The sequence below is a fragment of the Pogona vitticeps genome, chromosome 4, assembly GCF_051106095.1.
Source record: "Pogona vitticeps strain Pit_001003342236 chromosome 4, PviZW2.1, whole genome shotgun sequence".
Lineage (NCBI taxonomy): Eukaryota > Metazoa > Chordata > Lepidosauria > Squamata > Agamidae > Pogona > Pogona vitticeps.
This window is the reverse complement of record NC_135786.1, coordinates 215124277-215149955: the sequence shown is the minus strand read 5'-3', so window position 1 is coordinate 215149955 and position 25679 is coordinate 215124277. Positions and strand designations below refer to the sequence as shown.

General features: G+C 39.7%; 1 protein-coding gene across 4 annotated transcripts in view; it reads right to left on the bottom strand.

Annotated features, from left to right (window-relative positions):
- Positions 1-25679, bottom strand: part of VPS13B (vacuolar protein sorting 13 homolog B) — a 495255-nt gene that overhangs the window by 44203 nt on the left and 425373 nt on the right. For all 4 annotated transcript variants that reach the window (XM_020785369.3, XM_020785367.3, XM_020785370.3 and 1 more), the window contains 6 exons: positions 14163-14318; positions 10091-10354; positions 8867-8950; positions 8528-8703; positions 7865-8035; positions 3776-3977 (listed from right to left, as the gene is read on the bottom strand). In XM_020785369.3, the coding sequence (XP_020641028.3) occupies positions 3776-3977; positions 7865-8035; positions 8528-8703; positions 8867-8950; positions 10091-10354; positions 14163-14318 (1053 nt within the window). The remainder of the gene's footprint in view (positions 1-3775; positions 3978-7864; positions 8036-8527; positions 8704-8866; positions 8951-10090; positions 10355-14162; positions 14319-25679) is intronic.

Below are 25679 nucleotides of genomic sequence, written 5' to 3'. Positions count from 1 at the left end.
AGACGATGTGCGCAAGACAGCTGTCATTGACATGGAACTGAGTAGACTGCAGATGGACATTGTTGCCCTGCAAGAGACAAGACTGCCAGACTCGGGATCTGTCAAAGAAAAAAACTTCTCATTCTTCTGGCAGGGAAAACCATCGAATGAGACCAGGGAATATGGTGTTGGCTTTGCAGTCAGAAACACTCTCCTGAGATGCATTGTTCCACCCACTGTGGGGAGTGAAAGAATCCTGTCTCTGCAGCTCCACTCATCAGCAGGACCAGTAACCCTCATTAGTGCATATGCACCAACACTGTCATCCACTCCAGAAGTGAAAGACAAATTCTACGACGATCTGGCAGCTACTATCAAAAAAGTCCCTGAAAGAGAGTCACTGTTCATTCTTGGAGACTTTAATGCTAGAGTTGGTGCTGATCACAATTCTTGGCCCACTTGTCTAGGCCGTTTTGGCATTGGAAAGATGAACGAAAATGGCCAACGCTTACTGGAGTTTTGCTGTTACTATGGTCTCTGTGTCAGCAACACATTCTTTAATACGAAGCTGCAACACAGAGTTTCCTGGAGACATCCAAGATCCAAGCATTGGCATCAGCTCGATTTGATCCTCACTAGACGTTCTAGCCTTCCTAGTGTTACGATCACACGCAGCTACCAGAGTGCTGATTGCGATACTGATCACTCCCTGGTGTGTAGTAGAGTAAAACTGCGAACAAAGAAATTGTATCACATGAAAAAGGAAGGAAGACCACGTATTGACATCAACAAGACTCGCGATCAAAGAAAAGTGAAGGAATTTGCCCAAGCACTCGAGGAAACCCTTCCAGGTCCAGCAAATGTAAATGCACCTGAACGATGGGAACACTTCAAGAACACTGTCTACAACACTGCCTTGTCCACCTTCGGCAAGAAGACCAGAAAGATGGCTGACTGGTTCGAAGCCCATTCGGAGGAGTTAATGCCAGCCATTGAGGATAAGAGAAGAGCTCTAGCAGCATACAAAGCCTGTCCTAGCGAGTACAACCTGCAAGCTCTTCGAGCCGCTCGTAGCCAAGTCCAACAGGCTGCCAGGAGATGCTCCAATGACTACTGGCTTCAGCTTTCCTCTCAGATACAGATAGCAGCGGACACAGGTAACATCAAAGGAATGTATGATGGTATCAAGCAGGCCTTAGGTCCATTACAGAAGAAATCTGCTCCCTTGAAGTCTACTACAGGCGTGATCATCCAGGACCGAGCACAGCAGATGGAACGCTGGGTGCAGCACTACTCCGAGCTATATTCCAGAAAGAATGTAGTAACCGAAGAAGCATTAAATAACATTGAGTGCCTGCCTGTCTTGGAAGAGCTGGACAGCGAACCAACCCTAGCAGAAATAAATGCGGCCTTGGATTCCCTCACCTCTGGCAAGGCACCTGGAAGGGACAACATCCCTGTTGAAGTGCTGAAATGCGGTAAGGAGATCATCATCACCGAACTGTATGAAATCTTTTGTCTCTGCTGGAGGGAAGGTGGAGTACCACAGGACATGAAGGATGCAAACATTGTCACGTTGTACAAGAACAAAGGTGACAGGGGTGACTGCAATAACTACCGTGGTATCTCTCTTCTTAGCGTTGTAGGGAAGCTGCTTGCCCGTGTTGTGCTGAAGAGGCTCCAGGTGCTTGCAGACAGAGTCTATCCGGAATCACAGTGCGGATTTCGACCAAATAGGTCCACCACTGACATGGTATTCTCCCTCCGACAGTTGCAGGAGAAATGCAGGGAACAACAACAGCCACTCTTAGTGGCCTTCATAGACCTTACAAAAGCATTTGACTTGGTTAGCAGGGATGGCCTTTTCAAAATACTTCCCAAGATTGGATGTCCACCTCGTCTCCTTAACATCATCAGGTCCTTCCACGATGGAATGAAAGGCACTGTAGTTTTTGACGGCTCAACATCAGATCCCTTTGACATCCGAAGCGGAGTGAAACAGGGCTGTGTCCTCGCACCAACACTTTTTGGGATCTTTTTTGCTGTCATGCTGAAGCATGCCTTTGGAACTGCAACAGAAGGTGTCTATCTCCGGACTAGATCAGATGGAAAGCTCTTTAATCTCTCTAGATTGAGAGCAAAGACCAAAGTCCAGCTGAAGTGCATGAGGGACTTCCTCTTTGCAGACGATGCAGCCATTGTTGCCCACTCTGCTGAAGACCTCCAACAACTCATGAACCGTTTCAGCAAGGCCTGCCAAGACTTTGGACTAACAATCAGCCTGAAGAAAACACAAGTCATGGGCCAGGGTGTGGACTCACCTCCCTCTATTACCATCTCCACACAAGAATTGGAGGTTGTTCATGACTTTGTGTACCTTGGCTCAACCATCTCTGACACCCTCTCTCTAGATGTCGAGCTGGATAAACGCATTGGGAAAGCAGCCACCATGTTCTCTAGACTCACAAAGAGAGTATGGCTCAATAAGAAACTGACAACACATACCAAGATCCAGGTCTATAGAGCCTGTGTCCTGAGCACACTCCTGTACTGCAGCGAGTCCTGGACCCTTTGTGCCCGGCAGGAGAGGAAGCTGAACACCTTCCATATGCGTTGCCTACGATGGATTTTTGGTATCACCTGGCAGGACAGAGTTCCAAATAGAGTAGTCCTAGAACGAGCTGGAATTTTCAGCATGCATACATTACTGAAACAGTGACGTCTACGCTGGCTTGGGCACGTTGTGAGAATGGCTGATGGTCGGATTCCAAAGGATCTCCTATATGGAGAATTAGTGCAGGGAAATCGCCCCAGAGGGAGACCACAGCTGCGATACAAGGATATCTGCAAGCGGGATCTGAAGGCCTTAGGAATAGACCTCAACAGATGGGAAACTCTGACATCTGATCGTTCAGCCTGGAGGCAGGCAGTGCATCACGGCCTCTCCCAATTTGAAGAGACCCTTGTCCAGCAGGCTGAGGCAAAGAGGAAGTCACAAAGGAAGCAAAACCAGGGAGCTGGACAGGGGACAGATTGGATTTGTCTCCAGTGTGGAAGGGATTGTCACTCTCGAATTGGCCTCCTCAGCCACACTAGACGCTGTTCCAAGTCCTTCATACAGAGCACGATACCATAGTCTTTCGAGACTGAAGGATGCCTACTACTTCTCCTAATCAATAGACTGAAGACCTTACTGTTCAACTGTTAACATTCAAGCAAGTGGCATACAGCTAATAGCTATATATGAATATCTACCTGTACATATGGTCATATTTCAAAAAAGTTTATGCTTAATTTTAGAGTATTTTTAAAAGCTTATTATCGCTTTATTCTTTGCTTTTTCTGTTTCAAGGTGTTTTTATTTATTGCGTTTGTTTCTTCATATATTTCAAGCATCATAAAGTAGAACTATTAACAAAGACCCTTAGTACAATTTTTTCAGGGACCCAGAATGTAATAAGGATATTCTTCCCATTTCCTGACTTCAGATTTCTTTTTAAATTCTCCACAGTCTAGAATATAGTGTCTATTCTCATATTACAGAGTCTAGAAAGCACAAAAACACTCACTGCTTGCCTGCATTAGGAGCAGATATAACTGGACAGCTGATGCAGAGATCAGGAAAATCGGAGCGCGTTTGTCTCTCTTTGTGCATATGAAAAAAGTAAAAAAACATGCTGGGCCTCCCGTCATTGCTCAAGCATATATACTGTATTATGCCCTTTGATCTGGCCATGAAGTGAAATGATCATACTTAAAAGAACATAACATATAACAATGTGAGTAATAAGCTTGCCTGAAAGTTGGGAGGTATCATTGTTTTTCCTGCAGGTATCTGCAGGACAATCTTCTCGCCTTCAAACAGCCAAAGATCCCATTTGGAATGATTGATTAGGAGAGCCCATGGCAGGAGTTCTATCAGGAGGGTTTTCACACATGGCTTCCACACTGACAATTTCACTCGCATGGGGCTGTCCCACTGAGTGAGTTGTTCACTGCTGTTTCAAGTAACATTATCAAAGCAGAGATAAAAGAAAATGTTTAATTCATTGGTAAGATTTGCAGTTTATCATTCTAGCCATTTATAAAGCTTTTGTTACATTTCAGTGCCTTCCGATAACAGATATGATTCTGAAATAGAAAGATATTCTGCCAGGGCAAATCTGTCCCTCATTTAACTAGATTTACTGCTTTGATTTAAATAGGCCTCCCTTCAAGGATCAAAAAGCCAGTCACATTTTTTGAAATAATTCAATTAAAAGTGAGCTCAAAACAACACCTGGCATCATGTCTCCTTGCTAGGTTCTTATTCCTACAAATATGATATCAAATATACCTTTCTCCAAATATATATATTCAGTTTCTTAACCCCCATGTGTCCTCTGAGGAGAAAAACCCTGAACTAACTTAAGCTTTTGAGTTATGAAAGAAAAATATTAGACGTTTCTATCAAGGATGCAGTTAAGAACAATACAGTGGAGCTTGCAAAAGTTACATTTTCGGAGTTCAGATCCCAGAATCCTCCACCAGAAAACCCCCAGTCAGCATGGCCATGCTGGCTTTTGATTCTTGGAAATGTACTTGGGGAAAAAAACCCAAAACAAGCTGTGCAATATACATAGCCATGTTCTTGGGAAAAATGGGGAAAAAATGAGTGGGCTCATGTAACACTTTTGATGTCAGAGTTCAAGCTACAGAATTGGAGGAGTTCTACCCCCTACACGGTGCACGAATACAAATCAAAGGGTATCTGCTGTCTAAATTTCTCTTGAATGCCTCCAATATTGGAGCACTTAACACCTCTCAAGGCAATTGGTTCCGCGGCTGTACTGTTCTAACAGGAAGTTTTTCCTGATATTCAATTAAAATCTGGCTTCCTGTAACTTCAGCCCATTGTTGTATGTCCTGCTCTCTGGCCTGATCGAGAACAGATCCTACCCCTCCTCTATATGACAGCCTTTCGAGTATTTGCAAAGTGCTGTCATACCTTCCTCAGTCTTCTTTTCTCAAGGCTATACATATAGTTATTTTGGTCTTTCCTGATAGGATTTGGTGATAGGATTTGGTTTCCAGCCCCCTAATCATCCTTGTTACCCTCCTCTGAACTTTTTCAAATTGGTCAGTATCGTTCTTGAAGTGTGGTGTCCAGAATTAGACATAGTACTCAAGGGATAAGGAGACAGACTTAGATTATATGGTGATCCCTTGAGGGATTTGGAGACTATATGTCTATTAATGCAGCCTAAAACAGTGTTTGCCTTTTTTGTAGATACATACATCACACTGTAGACTCATATTCAGCTAGTAATCTACAAGGATTCCAAGATCCTTCTCGCTCGCAGTATTACTGAACCAGGTATCCTCATTTTGTAACAGTGTGGTTTCTTTTTCTGGAGTGCAGTACTTTGCATTTATCCCTGCTGAATTTCATTCTGCTGTTTTCAACCTAATGCTCAAGTCTATCTAGATAATTTTGAATTCTGTTTCTGTCTTCCAAAGTACAGTATTAGCCATTCCACTCAATTTTGTGTCATCCACAAATTTAACAAGCATTCCCTGCACTCCTTGATCCAAGTCATTAATAAAAATGTTGAAGAGCACTGGACCCAAAGAATGAGACTTGGGGTACCTCACTTGTTACCTCCTTCAAGTTGGAGAAGGAGCCATTAATCATCACCCTGTGAGTATGATTCTGTAGACAGTTCTGTATCCACCTGACAATTAATCTATCCAGCCCACACCTAGTTAGCTTGCTAATTAGGATATCATGGGGCACTTTGTCAAAAACTTTGCTGAAGTCAAGATATATTATGTCTACAGCATTCCCTCTATCTATCAGGGATATTACACAGTCAAAAAATGAGATCAGATTAGTCTGGCAAGATTTGTTCTTGATAAATCCGTGTCGACTTCTAGTGGACAGAGGGAAGCTCTTTTTTCTCTCATGCAACACCAGAACCAGGGGACATCCACCAAAATTGAGTGTTGGGAGAGTGAGAATAGACAAAAGAATAGATTTATTTACCCACCACGTTGTTAGTCTGTGGAACTTCTTGCCACAGGATGTGGTGATGGCATCCGGCCTACATGCCTTTAAAAGGGGATTGGACAGATTCCTGAAGGAAAAGTCCATCGCAGGTTACAAGGCATGATGGGGATGTATAATCTTCAGGCTTAAAAGGAAGGTAATTCAAAATGCCAGATGCAGGGGAGTGGTATCAGGAGACAAGTATCTAGTTCTCTCATGTATTCCCAGAGGCATTTGGTGGGGCCACTGTGAGATACAGGAAGCTGGACTAGATGGGCCCTTGGTCTTATCCAGCAGGGCTCTTCTTATATTCTTATTACTGCATTGTTTTCTAGGTGCTTGCATAGTGACTGCATTATAATTTGTTCCAGAATTTCCCTGTGATTGGTGTCAGGCTGACTGGTCTGTAGGCCCCAGGTTCCTCTTTTTTACCCTTTCTGAAGATAGGGACATTAATCTTCCTCCAATCACGTGATATCTCACCCATTTCCAATGATTTCAAGAAAATAATGGACAGTGATTCTGAGAGTCCTTCAGCCAATTCCTTCATTACCCTTGGATGCCATTCATCTGGCCCTGGAGATTTGAACTCATTCAAGGTAATGGTAGTCCTTGCCTATTTGTTTATCAGTCTCCAGCTACAATCCTGTAGCGTCAATTTGCACTTCACATTTGTCTAGAGGGTCATAGTCTGCCCTTTGGGAAAAGACTGAACTAAAATAGGAATTGGGTACTTCTGCCTTTTCTTTGTTGTTTATTATCATTTTTCCATCTCCACTGAGTAGCTGAATAAGTTTTTTAAATTTTTCTTTTGCTACGCACATAACAAAAGAATGCTGTTTTGTTGCTTTTAGTGTCTCTAGCTAACCTCGGCTCATTCTCAGCTTTTGCGCTCTTGGTTCTATCTCCACAATTCCTTGCTACTTATCTGTACTCTTCCTTTGTGGCCTGGCCTTCTTTCCACTGCTTACATGTGCTATTTTTGTTTTGTTTTCAGGTTCTCTGAGGTTTTTGTGATTCCACACTGGCATTTTTTGCTGTCTCCCACCTTTTTTTTCATGTTGGAATTGTTTGTAGATGTGCCTTTAGAATTTCCTTTTTGAAAAATTCCCATCCCTGTTGGACTCATTTGATTGTTAGGATTTCCTGCCATAGGAACTTATTTATCCTTGTTTGGAGTTTATTAAAATTGGCTTTTTAAAACTGCTGTATTCCAGTCAGCAGTTTCAGTTATTCCTATCTCAGTTATTCCTATCAAGTCATATTTACCCTCCTAAATTAAGATTTCCAGTTCTTCTTGTTTGTTTCCCATATTTCTGGCTTTCATATAGAGACACTGGAGAGTATGTGATTTGTACCCTGCTTTTCTTCGTACATTTTAATGAATATTATTATTAATGTTAATTAATTACTGACTCCCATTAGAACTGTTTGGGTCATTCCTCTTATTATGTGTAAGGCTTCATCCATCTTTACCTCTATGCTTGTTTGTCCCTCCCACTTCCAATTCAGTTTAAAGCCCTCCTGATGAAGTTCTTCATGCTGTGGCCAAACACACTCTTCCCAGTCCTTGTGAGGAGCAAGCCATCTCTTGCTAGCAGTCCATCTTCCACGAAGCTTAGCGTGGGTCTTTTTCCCAACCCTATATGGACATGCCAGAGACCGAACCTGGGACCTAGTACTGAGCTGTAGTCCTATTAGCAATGGGTAGCAACATATTAAAATAAAACAAAACAAAACATATAACATTCTTAAATAATTCTACAAAGGGATTTGTTTCAGATTCATACACAATTTATAAATATATGTCTTCACTGCAGAATAATTTTGAAACAAATAGTTAAGGGGATGCCATACCAGACAAAATCTTTTTTTGTATAAGGCCACACAGACTGAGGGGAACTGCCACACCCATAGAAGTCAGCGAGTATTTCATTCACAGTGCCACCTGTGTTTGATTTAGTGGCTATCTGCTTAATAAGTGCTGTTGAGATGGGGACTGCACATTCCGATGGACCATCTTCTTCCCTGTCACACAGAGACACAATGAAACATGTGGTATTCATTGCATAGATTGATTAGAGAAAGTTACACATATTTTCTACAGAAGTGGTTGAGCCCCTGGATATTGTTAGGCTAAAATACCCATAACAGGTAGATAGCAAGGATAGATCGAGGTTGTAGGTGAAGACCATCTGGTAATCCAGGATTGAGGACCACTGCTGTATGCAGTGAGATATGATTCTGATGAGATTCTGTACTGCAATGAAGTCACTTGCAGTCTATCAGTACTAAGACTCCAGTCTATTATCTTTAGGAAATAGGCAGTATACAATGCTCCCTTCTTCCATCAGGCTCCTATATACTGTTTTGGTGCTGTGAAAATTTTTTTTTAATGCTGCTGAGAGATGCAGTGTGAGAAGAAACGGAAAGAATGTTCTCTTGTGCTGGTGGCACATGCACATGTGCAATATGAGGTTTAGGTCAGTGTTTTCAAAGAGAAAAACACAAAAGCTTTACCTGGCTTGGAAGGTCAGGTGATGAGTTAGATCAGGTTCAATATTTTGCAATGACTTTTCTTGACCTTTTCCTGGAATCATTTGTATTTCATTCTGTCCTAGGCTCCTTTTCTCTAAATGTATGATGATGGGATCTGGAAGATGGCTCCTCATGATAAAAAGAGGGCTGAAAACAATCTACAAAATGAAGGCAGCAGAATAGTGTCATTGTTATATCTACATAAAAGCATCCAGATATTTAAAAAACTGTCAATAAATCTCTCTTTAGGATCAATCTTGCCTTAATTTAGTTCAGAACGTAAGGACTAAGAACAATCAGGACAGTGGAGAATGTACTCACAATTCTTTGCTGGACTTGTGAATTGGCCTCTAGCATCAAAACCATGCACCATACATAAATAATGGAGTTGTTTGATGATGGTACCTACAGACAAAAGAAGCATAAATACTTCTTGAGGTTACGGTAGCCTCACAGAACCAAATGTTTTTTATCAACAGTCAGTCCAATGTATTGTAGATCAGAGATAGTTTTTCTAAAAAAATCAGTAGCTGAAATTCTATTGCTTAGCATGGTATGTCATACTAGAGTGGGTTCAATGAATCAGCAGGATTTGGTGAGTCAAACCCTCTGTAGTTTCTATTGCTTCAAACTGGCCTACTCCAGTTACAATTTACTATGCTAAAGTAAATTGAATTAGATTAGGCCCATTTAAATCAGTGGAACATACAGAGGAACTGACCCACAAAATGTCCCTGATTCAATGGGGCTACTCTTGTGGAACTTACTATATTAAGCAAACGTTTCGCATGCCTTTTTTGTATATTATTCTAGACAGAATGTATATTTAGGCAACTAGATTAAGAACCAAACTAGAGTTGATAGCAATTGAATGAACTGCTGTTTTTCTTGAAGAGTAAATAGGATTGGATATAATGGGTTGGATATAGTGTCTACCAAGCAAGATTTAACTCTGCATTGCCTAGTGTGTTTTGATGAACTGTGGTTTTAAGCCTCCCACTAGCATTGGGTGGAGATTCCTATTGACAACAAAAGGAAATTTCCTCCTAATACAAACTGCAGATATAGAGTAGACAATCTGAATCACAGTGAGGAGGAAAGAGATAATGGCCCCTACCATAGACCCAGTTAAGATGAGAAGGGACACATCTTCTATTTAAACAAAACTCACAAAATTACTAATTGCACAAATGTCAATGTCTAGTTTGGCCCTCAGAACAGGGGTAGGGAAGTTGTGACCCTTCAGATGTTAAATGAGTACAACCCCTACTAGGCCTAGTCACGGCAAAAGGTTAGGGAAAATAAGAGCTGCAGTCCAACTATATCTGGAGGGCCAAAGGTTTCTTATTGTTGTCTTAGTAGATGATACTTAAAATAGGCAACAGGATGGATGGACAACAGTAAGTTATGGTGCTTCCTAGCTTATGGGCTTAAGAGCGCTTAGTCATTTTTAATACTGATCTAAGAATGAACCTTTGGTTTGGAACACACAATATTTCATAGAAGAAGATAAAAATCTGATCTCTCATGTGTTTACTTGCATACCTGGATGACTGTGCTATATTCAGTATGGCTAGACTCAAGTGACACATCCCTTGACCAGTCTTCATCCCCTTTAGCTTTCACACTCAATTCTGTTAGTTCACTGTTTTCTAGGACATATGAGGGTAGCTTCTGTTTGGGTCCAAGGCAGTCAAAATGTTCCTTCACAACAGCCTGTCCATCCTGCTCAATGTAATGCTGAACAACTTTCACCTCAATGCTTTCAGAGAGGTAGCTACATACAATCTGTCTTCCACAAATAATGATCTAAATCAGAAAAAACACACAGAGAAAAATATTCCACAGAAATCAAATCATGCAGCAAAATCTCAAATGCATAACACATACATTAATATATGTATTTATGTTTTTGAAAGTTCATAAAGGGATAAGGAGACAGACTTTGTTTAAGAGGGCAATTATCTCTTCAAATTAACCATTATTTATCAAGCTGGGAATAAGTCTTATGCCACATCTCCACACTGCTTGACCTGACTATTATCTAGCTTTGAGAAAGATACCACAGTTGTTGTTGTTGCTGTTTATTTGTTAAGTCGTGTCCAACTCTTCATGACCCCATGGATCAGAGCATGCCAGGCTCTCCTATCTTCCACTGCCTCCCAGAGTTGGGTCAAATTCATGTTGGTAGCTTTGATGACACTGTCCAGCCATCTTGTTCTCTGTCGTCCCCTTCTCTTGCCTTCACACTTTCCTAACATCAAGGGCTTTTCCAGCGAGTCTTCTCTTCTCATGAGATGGCCAAAGTATTGGAGCCTCAACTTCAGGATCTCTCCTTTCAGTCAGCACTCAGGCTTGATTTCCTTTAGAATGGATAGGTTTGTTCTCCTTGCAGTCCAGGGGACTCTCAAGAGCCTCCTTCAGCACCACAACTCAAAACCATCAATTCTTCGGCGGTCAGCGTTCTTTATGGTCCAGCTTTCACTTCCATACATTGCTACTGTTAACAGCGTCATCTTTTATGATTTTAAATAGGGCAGTGGAGGTGATGGAATGCCATCACCTCCACTGGCCTTGTTGTTAGTCATGCTTTCTAAGGCCCACTTGACTTCACTCTCCAGGATGTCTGGCTCAAGGTCAGCAACCACACTATCTGGGTTGTCCGGGACATCCAGATCTTTCTTGCAGAATTCCTTTGTGCATTCTTGCCACCTTTTCTTGATGTCTTCTGCTTCTGTTAGGTCCCTACCATTTTTGTCCTTTATATGTCCATCTTTGCACAAAATGTTCCTTTAATATCTCCAGTTTTCTTGAACAGATCTCTGGCTTTTCGCTTCCTATTCTTTTCCTTTATTTCTTTGCACTGTTCATTTAAGAAGGCCCTCTTGTCTCTCCTTGCTATTCTTTGGAAGTCTGCATTCAAATTTCTGTAACTTTCCCTATCTCCCTTGCATTTTGATTCCTTTCTCTTTTCTGCTATTTGTAAGGCCTCGTTGGACAGCCACTTTGCTTTCTTGCATTTCCTTTTCTTTGGGATGGTTTTTCTTGATGTTTCTGTACAATGTTACAAGCCTCCATCCATAGTTCTTCAGGCACTCTGTCCACGAAATCTAGTTCCTTACATCTGTTCTTCACTTCCACTGTATATTCATAAGGGATTTGGTTTAGATTATACCTGACTAGCCCAGTGGTTTTTCCTACTTTCTTCAGTTTAAGCTCGAGTTTTGCTATGAGAAGCTGATAATCAGAGCCACAATCAGCTCCAGGTCTTGTTTTTGCTGACTGTATAGAGCCTCTCCATCTTTGGCTGCAGAGAACATAATCAATTTGATTTTGGTATTGCCCATCTGGTGATGTGTATGTGTAGAGTCAGCTCTTGTGTTGTTGGAAAAGAGTGTTTGTGATGACCAGCTTGTTCTCTTGACAAAACTCTATTAACCTTTGACCTGCTTTGTTTTGAACTCCAAGGCCAAATTTACCTGTTGTTCCTTTTATCTCTTGACTCTCTACTTTAGCATTCCAGTCCCCTATAATGAGAAGAACATCTTTCTTTGGTGTCAGTTCTAGAAGGTGTGGCACGTCTTCATAAAATAGGTCAGTTTCAGCCTCTTCAGCATTGGTGGTTGGCGCATAAACGGATTGCTGTGATGTTGAAAAGTCTGCTTTGAATTCTTATTGAAATCATTCTATCATTTTTGCGATTGTATCCCAGTACAGCTTTTCCCACTGTTTTGTTGATTATTTATTTATTTAATTTATATGCCATCCACACTACCCAAAGGTCTCTGGGCAGCTTACAACATTTAAAATATAATAAAAATTCAAAACAATTAAAATACAAAAAAAAATATATATAAAAATTGCCATCGGACCCACAGCTAATATTATTTCAATTAAAAGCCTTCTGGAACAGGAAGGTTTTGACCTGGCACCGAAATGTCATCAGTGTCAGCATCAGACGAATCTCAGTCGGGAGGGCATTCCATAGTCTGGGGGCAGCTGCCGAAAAGGCCCTTTGTCTACAAGCCGTCCCTCTTACCTCCTTGGGGGATGGCTCTTTCAAAAGGGCCCCCTGGCTAGATCTTAACTGCTGGGTAGGCTCATATGGAAGGAGGCGGTCCTTCAGGTTTCTAGGGCCCAAGCCGTTTAGGGCTTTATATGTCAAAACAAGCACTTTGAATTGGGCCCGGGCAGCAACTGGTAGCCAATGTAGCTTAAACAGAATCGGCTTGATATGTTCCCTAGCGGATTATGATTATGAGGGCCACTCCATTTCTTCTATGGGATTTGTGCCCACAATAGTAGATATGGTAATTGTCTGAATTGAATTTGCACATTCCCGTCCATTTTAGTTCACTAATGCCCAGGATGTCAATGTTTATTCTTGCCATCTCCTGTTTGACCACATCGAGCTTACCAAGGTTCACAGATCTTACATTCCAGGTTCCTATGCAGTATTTTTCTTTGCAGCATCGGACTTTCCTTTCACTTCCAGGCATGTCCGCAGCTGAGCATCCTTTCAACTTTGGCTCAACCACTTCATTAGCTCTGGAGCTACTTGTACTTGTCCTCCGCTTTTCCCAGCAGCATGTTGAACGCCTTCTGACCTGAGGGTCTCATCTTCCAGCATCGTATCTTTTAGCATTTTGTTTCTGTTCATGGGGTTTTCTTGGCAAAGATACTGGAGTGGCTTGCCAGTTCCTGCTCCAGGTGGATCGCGTATAGTCAGAACTCTCCACTGTGACTGGTCCGTCTTTGGTGTCCCTGAACGGCATACCCCATAGCTTCTCTGAATTACTCAAGCCCCTTTGCCATGACAAGGCAGCAATCCGTGAAGGAGCACAGTAGCGAACAAGAAAACTATTGTTTTAAGTTGTATTCAAACCCGTTTAAACCAGGATCAGATTGTTACATCTGCAGTAGGCCAACTACTGCTGTCATAAACCCATACATACACAGTAGGACCCCTTTATATACGGGATCAGTTATCCATGGTCTGAAAATATTAAAAATACTAAAAGAAAAATCTTATACAGTACGTATGTATTTCTAAAAGTGAATGTACTAGAACTGGCCACTAGAGGGATCCAGAGATCACGCTATGTATAGCATTTGCTATTAACCCACATTTTTCAGCATCCACAGGGGGCTTAGAGCTGATCCCCTGTGGATATGGGAGTTGTACTGTAATCCCATCCAAAAATAAAACTGCTACTTCAGATAGAAAGGGCAGTATACAGTTATAATTGTTTTATTTCAGTGAAAGGTCCCATTTTTATTGTTGCACAAATGTCACATCTAGTACTTTGATTCTATTGCCATATTGTGCAAATGTTTTTATTATTCTTTATGAATTTATTTAACTAGGTATAATTTGTGTTGTCCTGTCTTCGTTTTTTTTCTAAATGAAACTGACAAAATAGCAGGATTCTTAAAACTACAATAGGTATTCTCTTTAGAATAATTGTATTTTGCTTTTTCAGGCAATTTACTCTATCAGTAGTCTTGAACCCAAGGCATTAAAATGTTTATTTCTATTACTGGGCATAATTATAGTTAGTAGTATGTTTTTTTTTAAAAAAATATCCCCATGTATTGCACACATAAGCACACTTACTTGTTTTTGTACTCCATTGAACTGCAGGACCTTGATAATAAGTGATGCTGTTCTTCCCTTATACTGAATAGTTCTGATAAATGTTCCTGTGTTATCTATACTAAATGGCTCAGACCACCGCCAGTTTCCCCAACCTTCAATACAGATATGTAGCAGCTGAAAAAGATTTTTAAAAACAAAAACAGATAAGCACTCAATGTTCAGCTTACTTTGCAGCAAAGGCATGTTTTATTGCTTGGAGAGGTTTTCATTTTAAGGTGTGAAAATGTCTAATATGTTTTATTGGAAAAATTAATGTGCACTTTACCATGTAGACTAATTTACCAGATGAGCTGTGTAGCGTACTTTACTAGAACACCATTCGGTCTTAGTCATCTTCCATTTTATATTTAATAAACAAACATCTAGTTGGAAATACGAATTCCTATGGAAAGTCCTCTGTTTCAAGAAAGACTAGTGTACATGAGTAAGGGTAAATAAGGTTTGTCATGTGCTTATTTTTACTGGTCATTTATGAAGACATCCTCCACATGCAGAGTTATGAATTTTATGTCCTAAGAATACTAAAAACAGAACATCAAGGTCTAGCAAAAGGAGATGATGTAGCCTCTAAACACAACAAGGACAATGAATCAAGGTTAATGGACTGACCACTCTGGAATTATGTTTTTTTCCCAGTGAAGTTTGACATTGACCTTTAAGAAGGAGCCAGAATAACAAACTGGCTAAGATGTTAAAACTCAGTAGCCTGCTGGCACTTTTTGTTCCCCTCAGCACAAAACTGCATGTAAAACAAACATGTCCAAAACAGTGGGTGGCTTTTAGAAGAGGTACGTCTTGGCTACTAACACAAATATACAAGATAAGAAGTACCCTGAAGGGAAAATGTACTCTATGACATAAAAGCCTTTGATACGTAGCTTTGATATTTAAATCTTAGTCAAAGAATAAGCATAAACTGTCATAGCTGAAATGAAGTAGCCTCCAGTCTCAGCTGGGGATGCCACATGAAATGGAAGGGACAAGAAAGCTTCTGATTCTACAAAAGAGAAAGACAACTGATAAAACAAAATGGAGGTATGGTTAACCCCAGTTAACAAAATGTTCAACTCCAAAGTGAAATGCTCTGGACTAAGATACAATTCATAATAATTAACCTAAGCACAGAATTTCCTTTCTGGAGTGACCCCTCCCCATCTTGTATAAACAGCTAGTTTATTAACTGAGTATCACTAAAGAATATGCTGTCAGTTTTCACCTAGCAGTCATTAGCTTACAAAACATGGCCTTAATAATTTTCTAACTTTGCACTGCTAAGATTTATGGGCATTTGAAATTAAGACTGACCAAGAAAGATTATGAAAAGGTTAGAAAAATAGTCATCCTGAGTGGAAATACCCTCTCCTCCCTTTCCCTCAGTTGTATGAAATTACCTCCAACCCCTCCTGTACAAGTTTACATTTTAGCCAGAGATAAACCATAAAGGCTACAGTTGGGTTGTCACTTGAGCACAGCATGAAGGAAATAATTCATATTAGGACTGCAATAGTCTGAAAGGAGTTCACTAGGCTATATTCTCGTTCAATACTGAGCCAAGACATTTTGCTACTTGAGACAAAGCCCCTCCTCCACTCTGTGCACAGAAGCTGAATGCGCTGCCACCTTCAGTTCAGTACTAGTCATGGGCCAACACCTTCCATGACACCTAATGTACAGGCAGCAGAATCGTTTAAGCTACTGGATAGGACCTGTGGCACAGTTCTGTGTCCCGAAAAAACCAAAGGAAATTTAATGTTTGAAAGAGAAGCATAGTTCTCTCTCTCTCTCTCTCACACACACACACACATACACACACACACACACAGAGTAAATGTAACTATGGACTAAAGCCAGTATAAGTCTTCACTAGAACAGATTCATTTATATGAATGGAATATTAGTCAACATTAACAGAAGTCCCATTAATTCCAATGCACCTACTTGGATTTAGTCCGATGCGTAACTAAAATCTATGCAGACGTAAGAGAAAGTTCTATGGAAGAGAGCCTTTGTGCAAATTACTAAAAAGTTGCAATCAGAATTCTGACTTTATATCTGTCACCTTTAGATATCCTCTCTTTAAACAATTTTAAAACTTTTGTCAGTCATCCATCAATACTATTACTTTTCTTTTGACTATATAGTACATCTGTCATTTTCACATAACCTGTCTGTCTTTAACAATTTTAGACACTCTCATCAAGGTTTTTCTTTTCTTTTGACCTTGAATTTATTGCTTTGACACACCCTGTATTTCATTAAACAAAAAAAGTTTCTCAGTCACTGATTGAGGCTTTTCTTTCGACTATACAAATAGTCTATTTGCATTCTTCTCTGAAAATATACAGTCCTCTGGTTCATGGTCAACTGAGTTTAGAAGTGTAAATCTATTCTCTAAATAATAATTATGTGCTGTCAAGGTGATTCCAACTCATGGCGACCTTGCCAGGATTTCTTAAGCATAAAGTATTCAGAACAGGTTTACCAGTCTCTTTTATGGGTACTTCAGACTATGTAGCTTGCCCCCAAGGCTACACAGGCTGGCTCTTCCCCCAGAAAACATATTAGGAAATCCAACTCTCAAGCCTGGATCCGCAGCCAGATACCTCACTGAACTATTAAGCCAGCATAAATCTGTTTTTAGTCTTGTATTATTCAGAAATATTATGTAAATTACATTTGGCACTATACTTAAAAGACTTCTGTTCTCATCTACTTTCTTATATTAATACAGTCCTTTCTTTGTCTTGTTTTTGTGGAAAACAGAGCTTCCCCATCTTCTGCTTCATAGTATATAGTCTATTTGACTTCTGCATTGCTCATTCAATCATGTCCACGTGTACAATTGTCTCTTCGGTTGCTTGAAACATGTATTAGCAATAAACAAACCATTGGCTTCACAAAATTCTATGACTCACTTTCCTGCTTTATTTCTGATTCCTAGGCCAAATTCTCCAGCAATGTTTGGTTCTGCTTTATTTTTTTCAAGTTCACATTTCAGACATCCATGATAGTCAACCCACTGTATTTTGGTATGGGATCAATTTCCTCCTGGATACAAAAACATTTTTTTAATTTCTTCTCCAGCACTGGTGATTGAAGTACAGACTTGAGTGAGGGTTATGTTGATAGACTTCACATTTGGGCAGACTTTTCCTTATAGCCTCTAATTACTTCTGCTTTGTTTTGGCTTACTTTTTAGTGCCACATCATTTCCTATGAATTCTTCATTTCCATAATAAAATGCTTTGGAAATGTTCAAATACGCTATTTATTGTTTCACAATTTCAAACTTATCTTGATTAATACTTCCCACATTCCAGACTCCAATCCTATGTATCATGCAGTTTTGGACTCCTTTTGCTTCTCAGCATCCTTTTGGCAGTATTTTTCTGAAAAAACCTGGGTTACTCCTCTAAAGGTCCCCATGTGCTCCAAACGTCTTAATATTTTGGACATCAATGTGCTTGATTCAGTCAACCCTATAAGGGATTGCTGGGTATAATATCAAGTACCAACTGATGCTGGCTCAATTCCCATGTCCACAAAACTAACTTTTAAAGATGTACTACTTTCCTAAAAACTCATGCTAGGCCAGAGTGGAGTAAAATCGATGTTTTTTTTTTAATAAAGTTTTTTAAAAATTTAAATGAGAATTTTAAAATTTAAATCAGATTTTTTGGGGATTCAAATCAGTTTTATTTTAATGAAATGCTTTTGGAGGAAAAATCAATCTAAAGATAGTTTTCTATTTAAGATACATTATAGCTCAAAGGCTGTTCAGCATGAAATAGATCTTAGCTATGTAGAATGAGAATTTATATTTATGCAATATTTACATTTTTGTCAAACTAATTCAGTTAATCCAAGTTATCCAAGCAGATATAACATGTACTTTTTCACAGTAAAACTGTATAAAGTAAACAATGTTCAGAAAAATATCTTAATCCCATTGTTATTCTGCAAATCTATGTAGAAACGATGAGCAAATTACAGTAGGACTGCAGTATCTGTGGGGGATCAGTTCCAATAAATGTTCTCTCTAAGCTGTGCACATGTGTGCTTCCCCAGAGCTCCGTTGTGGTTGTGCATGGGCAGCGGGAAGCCATTTTTTAAAATCAAGTCTCAAATGAAGCTCCTCCAACCCCTGTGCACACAGAGTGAGGCTCCTGCACAGCAGGACAGAAACTTAAAGGGAATGGTGGTTCCAAGCCTTCCTGTGGATGCTGAAAAATGTGGATGTAGCCACCGCTATACACTGCATAGTTTCTGGATCCCTCTAGTGGCTAGTTCTGGTAAATACACCCTGAAAATATGTATTGGGGGTATTTAGTATTTTCACGCAGTAGGTAAGTGCATCAGCAGATTCAGATTCAGCAGATAGAGGAGTTCCTGCTGTACCTTAAATGCTAGATTTGAAGATTGTTTGGAAATTAGTTTGGTTTTAAACAGGTACAGTATTTTGTTTACCACTTCAATTAATAAACACTGATATTTAAGCAAATACAAAAATATGTGTGCTATATAATATTATTGTTTTAGTTAAATACAACAATTTAAGTAGTTCTCCAAATAGGAGTGATTAACTTATTAAACTAAAATCAGTTCTGATATAACTGTTTTACTAATCTGACACATTATTCTAAATATGAAATCTTCACTTAGTTGCAAATATTAAAGATTATAAGTACTAGTAAGAATGAGTCTTTACATTTAAAAATCACAATTTAAATAAAGTCTTACTGACTAGTGAGTTAAATCGACTTGATTTAAATCAAATCCACCCTGTGCTAGGCTATCATAAAATCAGTAGACCATTATTGTAATCGGAAATTACCAGATATTCGACCAATTTTATAGCTGCTAAATATGCTTGGAAACATCTTGAATGCAAGTAAAGGCAAGAACAGATGAAGAAGTGAGTGCTCATACAGAGAAAAAAAGCATTCTGGAGTTATCATTCTCTAATGAAATGAAATTTCAATCAAATGTACTGAGGCGTTGAGAAGCAGGATTTTTATGAAGGAACAAATTAAAATTAAGGGAAATTCCAGAGAAATTCCAGGCTTTAATCCCCCATACTCTTGAGATTTTCAAAGGATTTCCAAAATATGAGACATGGAAATACAGCTTGTATTTACTGCTGATGTGAAGTAATTATTAAATTAAAAAAAAAAAAACACTTTTGAACCCAAGAACTAAAGTCTTTATATAAATTTACTTCTGAAGCAAATGTGTTTTGAGGTTTTCGTTTGGTACCACTATAGCAAAACCAAAAGAATTTTAAGACTCCTTTCATTTGTTTTTATTATGTATTTTAAATTGGCAATTACAACACCTCTCTTCGACTTTAAACAGAGAAAGAAAAATTAATGCTTTAAATGATATGAATGTTAATGAAACCTAATCCTTTGAAAACTATTTATTTTCATTTAACTGGGCTGCTTTGCTGTACTAAAAAAAACATTTTTGCAAAGGTTAAATAAAGTATTTTATGGCAACCGCTGCTGCTTAGTGCCTGTATAACAAGAAACACGAGCCGGCCAAAGTTCGGCAAGTAGGTTTTCTTTCCCAGTAAGAGAATGTGGTATCTGAGACCTTGTCCTAACTCATTTTATCCCCAAGTGTGAGTCAAGCAAGTCAAGTATGAACTAATGCCTAGAGGAAAGTCCCTGACTCCAAAAGTATGGATTATTTCATATTTCACATTTATCTTACAATCTGCTCTCAGAGTTCTTAAAATTCACTAACTTGGCAAGATGAGAATTATCAGGAGGAATGAAATAGCTTCAGAACTATGAAGTCATCCAACATTCCATTAATCTAACACTTGTGTGACTTGTCCATGCCTGGGCACTATTCTGACCTTTGGATAATTAGTTCCTCAAGAACCACTCCAGTGCTGAAGCTGTTTGGAATGCGCCATAGCCTAACGTGTATAACAAGCTGAAGTACTAATGAAGCTGCATTATATATATAAACACATCCCACTTGAAACATTAAGACATGGAGTTAAAAAGAGAACTGTGCTTATCCAAGATGACAAGCTCAGCACTCTTTCCAGAGACGACAACACCAGTATTGTATTGTTAAGATAACAAAACAAACTACACCCAACACTGAGCGTAGAGATTTTGCAGCCATGAATGAAAACACAGGGCAAATTTTTGAAAAGTCCCCTATGTTAATGGTATGTTAAGCTACTCAAATAGCTCATTTTTATCTCTAAACTCTATTATCAGGGAAAGGCAACAGGATGTCTGTAGAGCAATAATAACATGAGGAGCATCAAAGTCTGCAGGACATTCAACAATTCTTTCTTTCTTTCTTTCTTTCTTTCTTTCTTTCTTTCTTTCATTCATTCTACTTATATCCCACCTATCTGGTCTTGTCAGCTTACAGACAAATAAAACAACAAATAAATAGAAACAAAAAGAAATAATTACATTAAATGTATAGTTCAGTTCTTGACAGAAACAAAGAATCTAAAGTTTCAAAGACCCGAATTGTCCTGCCACATATAGAAGCTTTTCTCTTCTTCTCCTTCTCTCTGTTTCATGCTATGTTCATATTCCTGCTGCTTACTAACATAGTGTTCATTTTTACACATCCCTATAGAATGTATTCTGTCCATGGAGAATGGAAACGTCACTCATTTCACACGCTAGCAACGTTATGCTCAAAATCTTACAGGCTTTAGCTGTATGTGGACCAAGAACTCCCAGAAGTACAAGCTGGATTTTGAAGGGGCAGAGGAACTAGAGACCAAATAGCTAACATGTGCTGGATTATGGAGAAAGCCAGAGAGTTCCAGAAAAACATCTACTTCTGCTTCATTGACTACGCAAAAGCCTTTGACAGTGTGGACCACAACAAACTATGGCAAGTTCTTAAAGAAATGGTAGTGCTTGACCACCTTATCTTTCTCCTGAGAAATCTATATGTGGGACAGGAAGCAACAGTTAGAATTGGATATGGAGCAAATGATTAGTTCAAAATTGGGAAAGGAGTATGACAAGGCTGTATATTGCCTTCCTGCTTACTCAACTTATATGCAGGATACATCATGCGGAAGGCTGGACTGGAGGAATCCGAAGCCAGAATTAAGACTGCCGGAAGAAATATCAACAACTTCAGATATGCAGATGATACTACTCTGATGGGAGAAAGTGAGGAGGAATTAAAGAACCTCTTAATAAGGGTGAAAGAAGAGAGCGTAAAAATGGTCTGAAGCTCAAAAAAAAAAAAAAAAAAAACCCCCCAAAAAACTAAGATCATGGCCACTGGTCCCATCACCTCCTGGTAAAGAGAAGGGGAAGATATGGAGGCAGTGACAGATTATACCTTCTTGGGCTCCATGATCACTGCAGATGGTGACAGCAGCGACAAAATTAAAGATGCCTGCTTCTTGGGAGGAAAACGGTGACAAACCTAGAAAGCATCTTAAAAAGCAGAGACATCACCTTGCCAACAAAAGTCCGAAGCCATGGTTTGATAAGGAATGCGTACTAGCTGAGAAAGTCTTACAGAGCACCTACCAAGCCTATAAATTAAGTTCTGACCTGAAAGTGGCCCAAATCCTTCTGAAAGAGAAAAAAAAATCTACAAAAAGCTACTAGTGCAAAAGAAAAAAGAGGCCCAGAAAGAAAATTGCGAAAAACGGATCCTAGCAGCAAAATCTAAGGACTCGACTCCGTTCTGGTAGCTGATAAAGAATTTTCCAACCTCGGGGCCAACACTTCCAGATTGTTATATCCATCCAGAGACATGGGAGAAGCACTTCTGAGACTTGTATAAAGATGCAAATTTGGCCCAGCTGAGATGGAATAGCACACCTGAAGATGCTCCACCACGGACATCTGTGTCAACCTCCGAAATATACAATTTAATAGCCCAGATGAAAATGGGAAAAGCCCCTGGAGAAGATCTGATTTCGCCAGGGGCCATTAAAAATAATTTAGAATTTTGAGCTCTGGTTCTAGCATCGTTACGTATATTGATATTACTGGCCGAATTCTAGAAAACTGGGGTTTTGCTATCATAGTCCCCATATTTAAGAAAGGAAAGAGAGATGATCCTGCAAACTACAGGCCTATTAGTCTCCTTAGCACAATCTGTAATTATATACCACACACATATATAGGAAATTTAAAGATTGGCCGGAGCAAGATAAGATACATGCAGAAGAACAGGCAGGCTTTAGGGAAGGTCGATCTACTTTTGATCAATGTTTGATATTACAATATCTTATTGAAAAATATACCTCTGATACAGCAACTTCACTCCATGTGACCTTTATAGATCTCAAAGCAGCTTTTGACTCAATATCAAGGGTCAAATTATGGAAGAAATTAGAGGCTAACATTGACAGGCATCTGCTTCAACTTATTCAGGCTATCTATTGAAATACCTCACTTAAGGTAAGATGTAGTACTCACGGCCATCTTACTAATGTCATTCAAACCCAAAAAGGAGTCAAACAAGGCTGCCTCCTGGCTCCACTTTTGTTTAATTTCTATATTGATTTCATGGTGGACCAGTTAAAAATATTGACTTTCATCCCCCTAAAATCGCAGGGAGGCATATAACAACATTACTGTATGCTGATGATGCAGCTATCATTTCTAGGACCCCAATTGGGCTTAGAAGAGCATTGTGAAGGTTGTCTGTATATTGTGAGCAGAAAGACCTGATAATTAATTTTCAAAAAACAAAAATCATGTCTTTTCCAAAGGGCCAATAATGCAAACATGGATAATAAATCAGCATAGAATTGATCAGATCCACCAGTTTAAATATTTAGGTGTCGTTTTCCAATCTAACGTCTCTAGGAAAGCACATGGTGATTATGTGGCATTAAATGCCCAGAGAAGTTCTGCTGCAATACTACAATTTATGAAAACAAAGGGGGGGCATTACATTCCCTCAGCCATTAAACTGTTCCATGCAAAAGCAGTAGCTCAACTACTGTATGGCTTCCAATTGGGCCCCCTCCCAAATATTGCAACCCTAGAACGTGTACAATCAAAATTCCTGTCACCAACGTAAAACTAAGATTGGAAACTGGTCAAATTAAAATTGAAGCCAGGATATGGATTGCAATTCTCATGTAGTGGCCCAGAATGTCTTATCTCCCTACTGGTCTTGCACTACTGATCCTGCAAGACACCTTTAAGTCAAAATGGATACAGCTAGTTGAACAAAAAATAGCCTCTTTGGGTCTCTCTAGGCTGACTCTGGTAACCATGGGAATGGAACAGGCAAAGAAAATCATTAAGCAGTGTATTGAGGACATAGAGAGACAAAAGGATTTAAGCAGTGCCCCAGAATTCTATCTTAGGGAGGACAGCTTGTCACAGCAACACCTTATTTTGCCCAGTTGAAGCAGCCCAGGAAGAGAAGGGCGTTTACTCTGGCCCGGCTGAATGCACTACTTTTAGCAGCGCAGAAGGGACGGTATAAAAAGATCCCCTGGGCAGAGCGCCTTTGCCCATGTGGAATGGAGCAGACAAACAACTGAACATGTCCTGTTGTGATGCACATATTATAAGGACGTATGTGAAGAACCTGTTTCCCCTTTGACTGGCCAATTTCCCGTCTGTACAGAGCAATGATGTATGCGTGTGCTGCTGTCTGATTCCAAGCCTATGTTTACACATAGTGTTGCCAAATTCTTTACTGCTGCTATGGGCATTAGAAAAAGGATCCTAAAAGTGGATGAGCCTCCATAGAGCATGGTATTGACAGATGTATTGACACTGTTGTTGTTTACCTCAGAACCAACTATTGCTTTGCATTCAATCCCAATATTTTTGCATATTTCTGTATATTTATATATTTTAGAAGTTTTATTTGTGGCTGGTCTTTTGAGCGTAATAAAGTTTTATCTATCTCATTGTGATTACAGACAGAGTAGAGCCAAGTTCAGTAAGAAACATAAACCATACCCATACATTGTAACCTACATGGGAAGTGACGCATTGTTCCTCCTGCCTAAAAATGTAGACATACTGTATACTGTAGGCCCAACACTTCCAGCATCATGCTTTCCATAGCCTTTCCTTGGCAGCTAGTACTACTGAACCTTGTAGTTCTGTTTATTAATCACCAATATTCACCACCATCAGCTCTATAACCTCTGTGAATGTGCCTAATTCTCTTCTGAAGCCACATAAATCAGTAGTGATAACTAGAGATGGGGGTATTTGTATATGAATTTGAATATCCCTGTGCAGCTGGACTTAATGAGGGTCCAGGCCCTGAGGGCAGACCATCCACTCAAGTGTACAGTGGCAGCACCGCTCATCCTTCCAATTGCACCCGGGGCACCGGTCTCTTCCTACTCAGCTGGTAACTCGGCAGCTGTGCAAGGAGACTCATCTTCTCTCCCCCTGCCTGAAGGACAAGCAGGGCTGCCGCTCCTGCTGGATGTGTGAGGAGATGAATACAAATGTACCCCCTTCTCTGGTGATCACTATAACTTTGGCAATATAAATTAAAATGCAATACAGAACAAATAATTCTCTCTTCACTCCATGAGAAAACTTGGAACTATAACCCTGTGATATCTCAAGTGTCCTGCTATCTGAGGTTGAGGAACAGGTGCTGTTCCTTCATCACTGCCATATTTACCCTCCTCCAATGATAGTTCTCCTTCCTCCAGCTGACTCTAAGCCCTCTCCCCTGCTACATTAGAAGAAAGAAAAAGTAATATAGAGCATGTACAATTCTGCATTTGACTGAAAGGAAGGTCTTTCATGCATGTACTGTAGACTGCTATTTCTTCATTCAAATCCAGACCAGAACTTGCATAATATTTTACCCATACAAGTTGAAAATCTGTCCCCCACAACATATCTAGATGGAATGTGTGAGTTGTACAGTATGGGAGGGGGCATGTCTAGCTTTCTGGCTTTCTTCTAATCCTTTGCTGTTTGTGTTTTTTTTCCTCATTGTTTGTGAAGGTTAGTGGTTTCTGAACTGGAATCTTAGGATCAGCAGAAATCCTATTGTACATAGGGTAAATATGCATACATTCTGAAAACGTACAATATCATGTTAAGAAGGGCACCTAAAAGATCTAGGATCTAAAATGAACTTAGCTACTCAACTGCATATAAAGGTACTGGCTTCTTGACAGCTTCCCCACATGTAGATGAACTTTTGTACAGCTGTTTTCAGGCTGTACCCTTACCTGCCCAGGAAAGCTAGATTTATTGCCCACCTTGTCCTTCCAGCTGAAGGCCTTCTTCTATTCAGGCAGGCTAATTCCTCAGAAAGTGGCTCGTAACAGATTAGGTCTGTTCTGTACTTATTCTATTAAATTGCTTTTACCACAATTGCATTTTAATGTCTTAATTTGTTTAATTGTGTTTTAGCACTGCAACATTTTAGCATTACCACTTTTTTATATGAAGCTGGATTTACTTTTACCTGTCTCCAGTCTTATGGAGTAGCTCTGATCCTGCTCTTGACAGC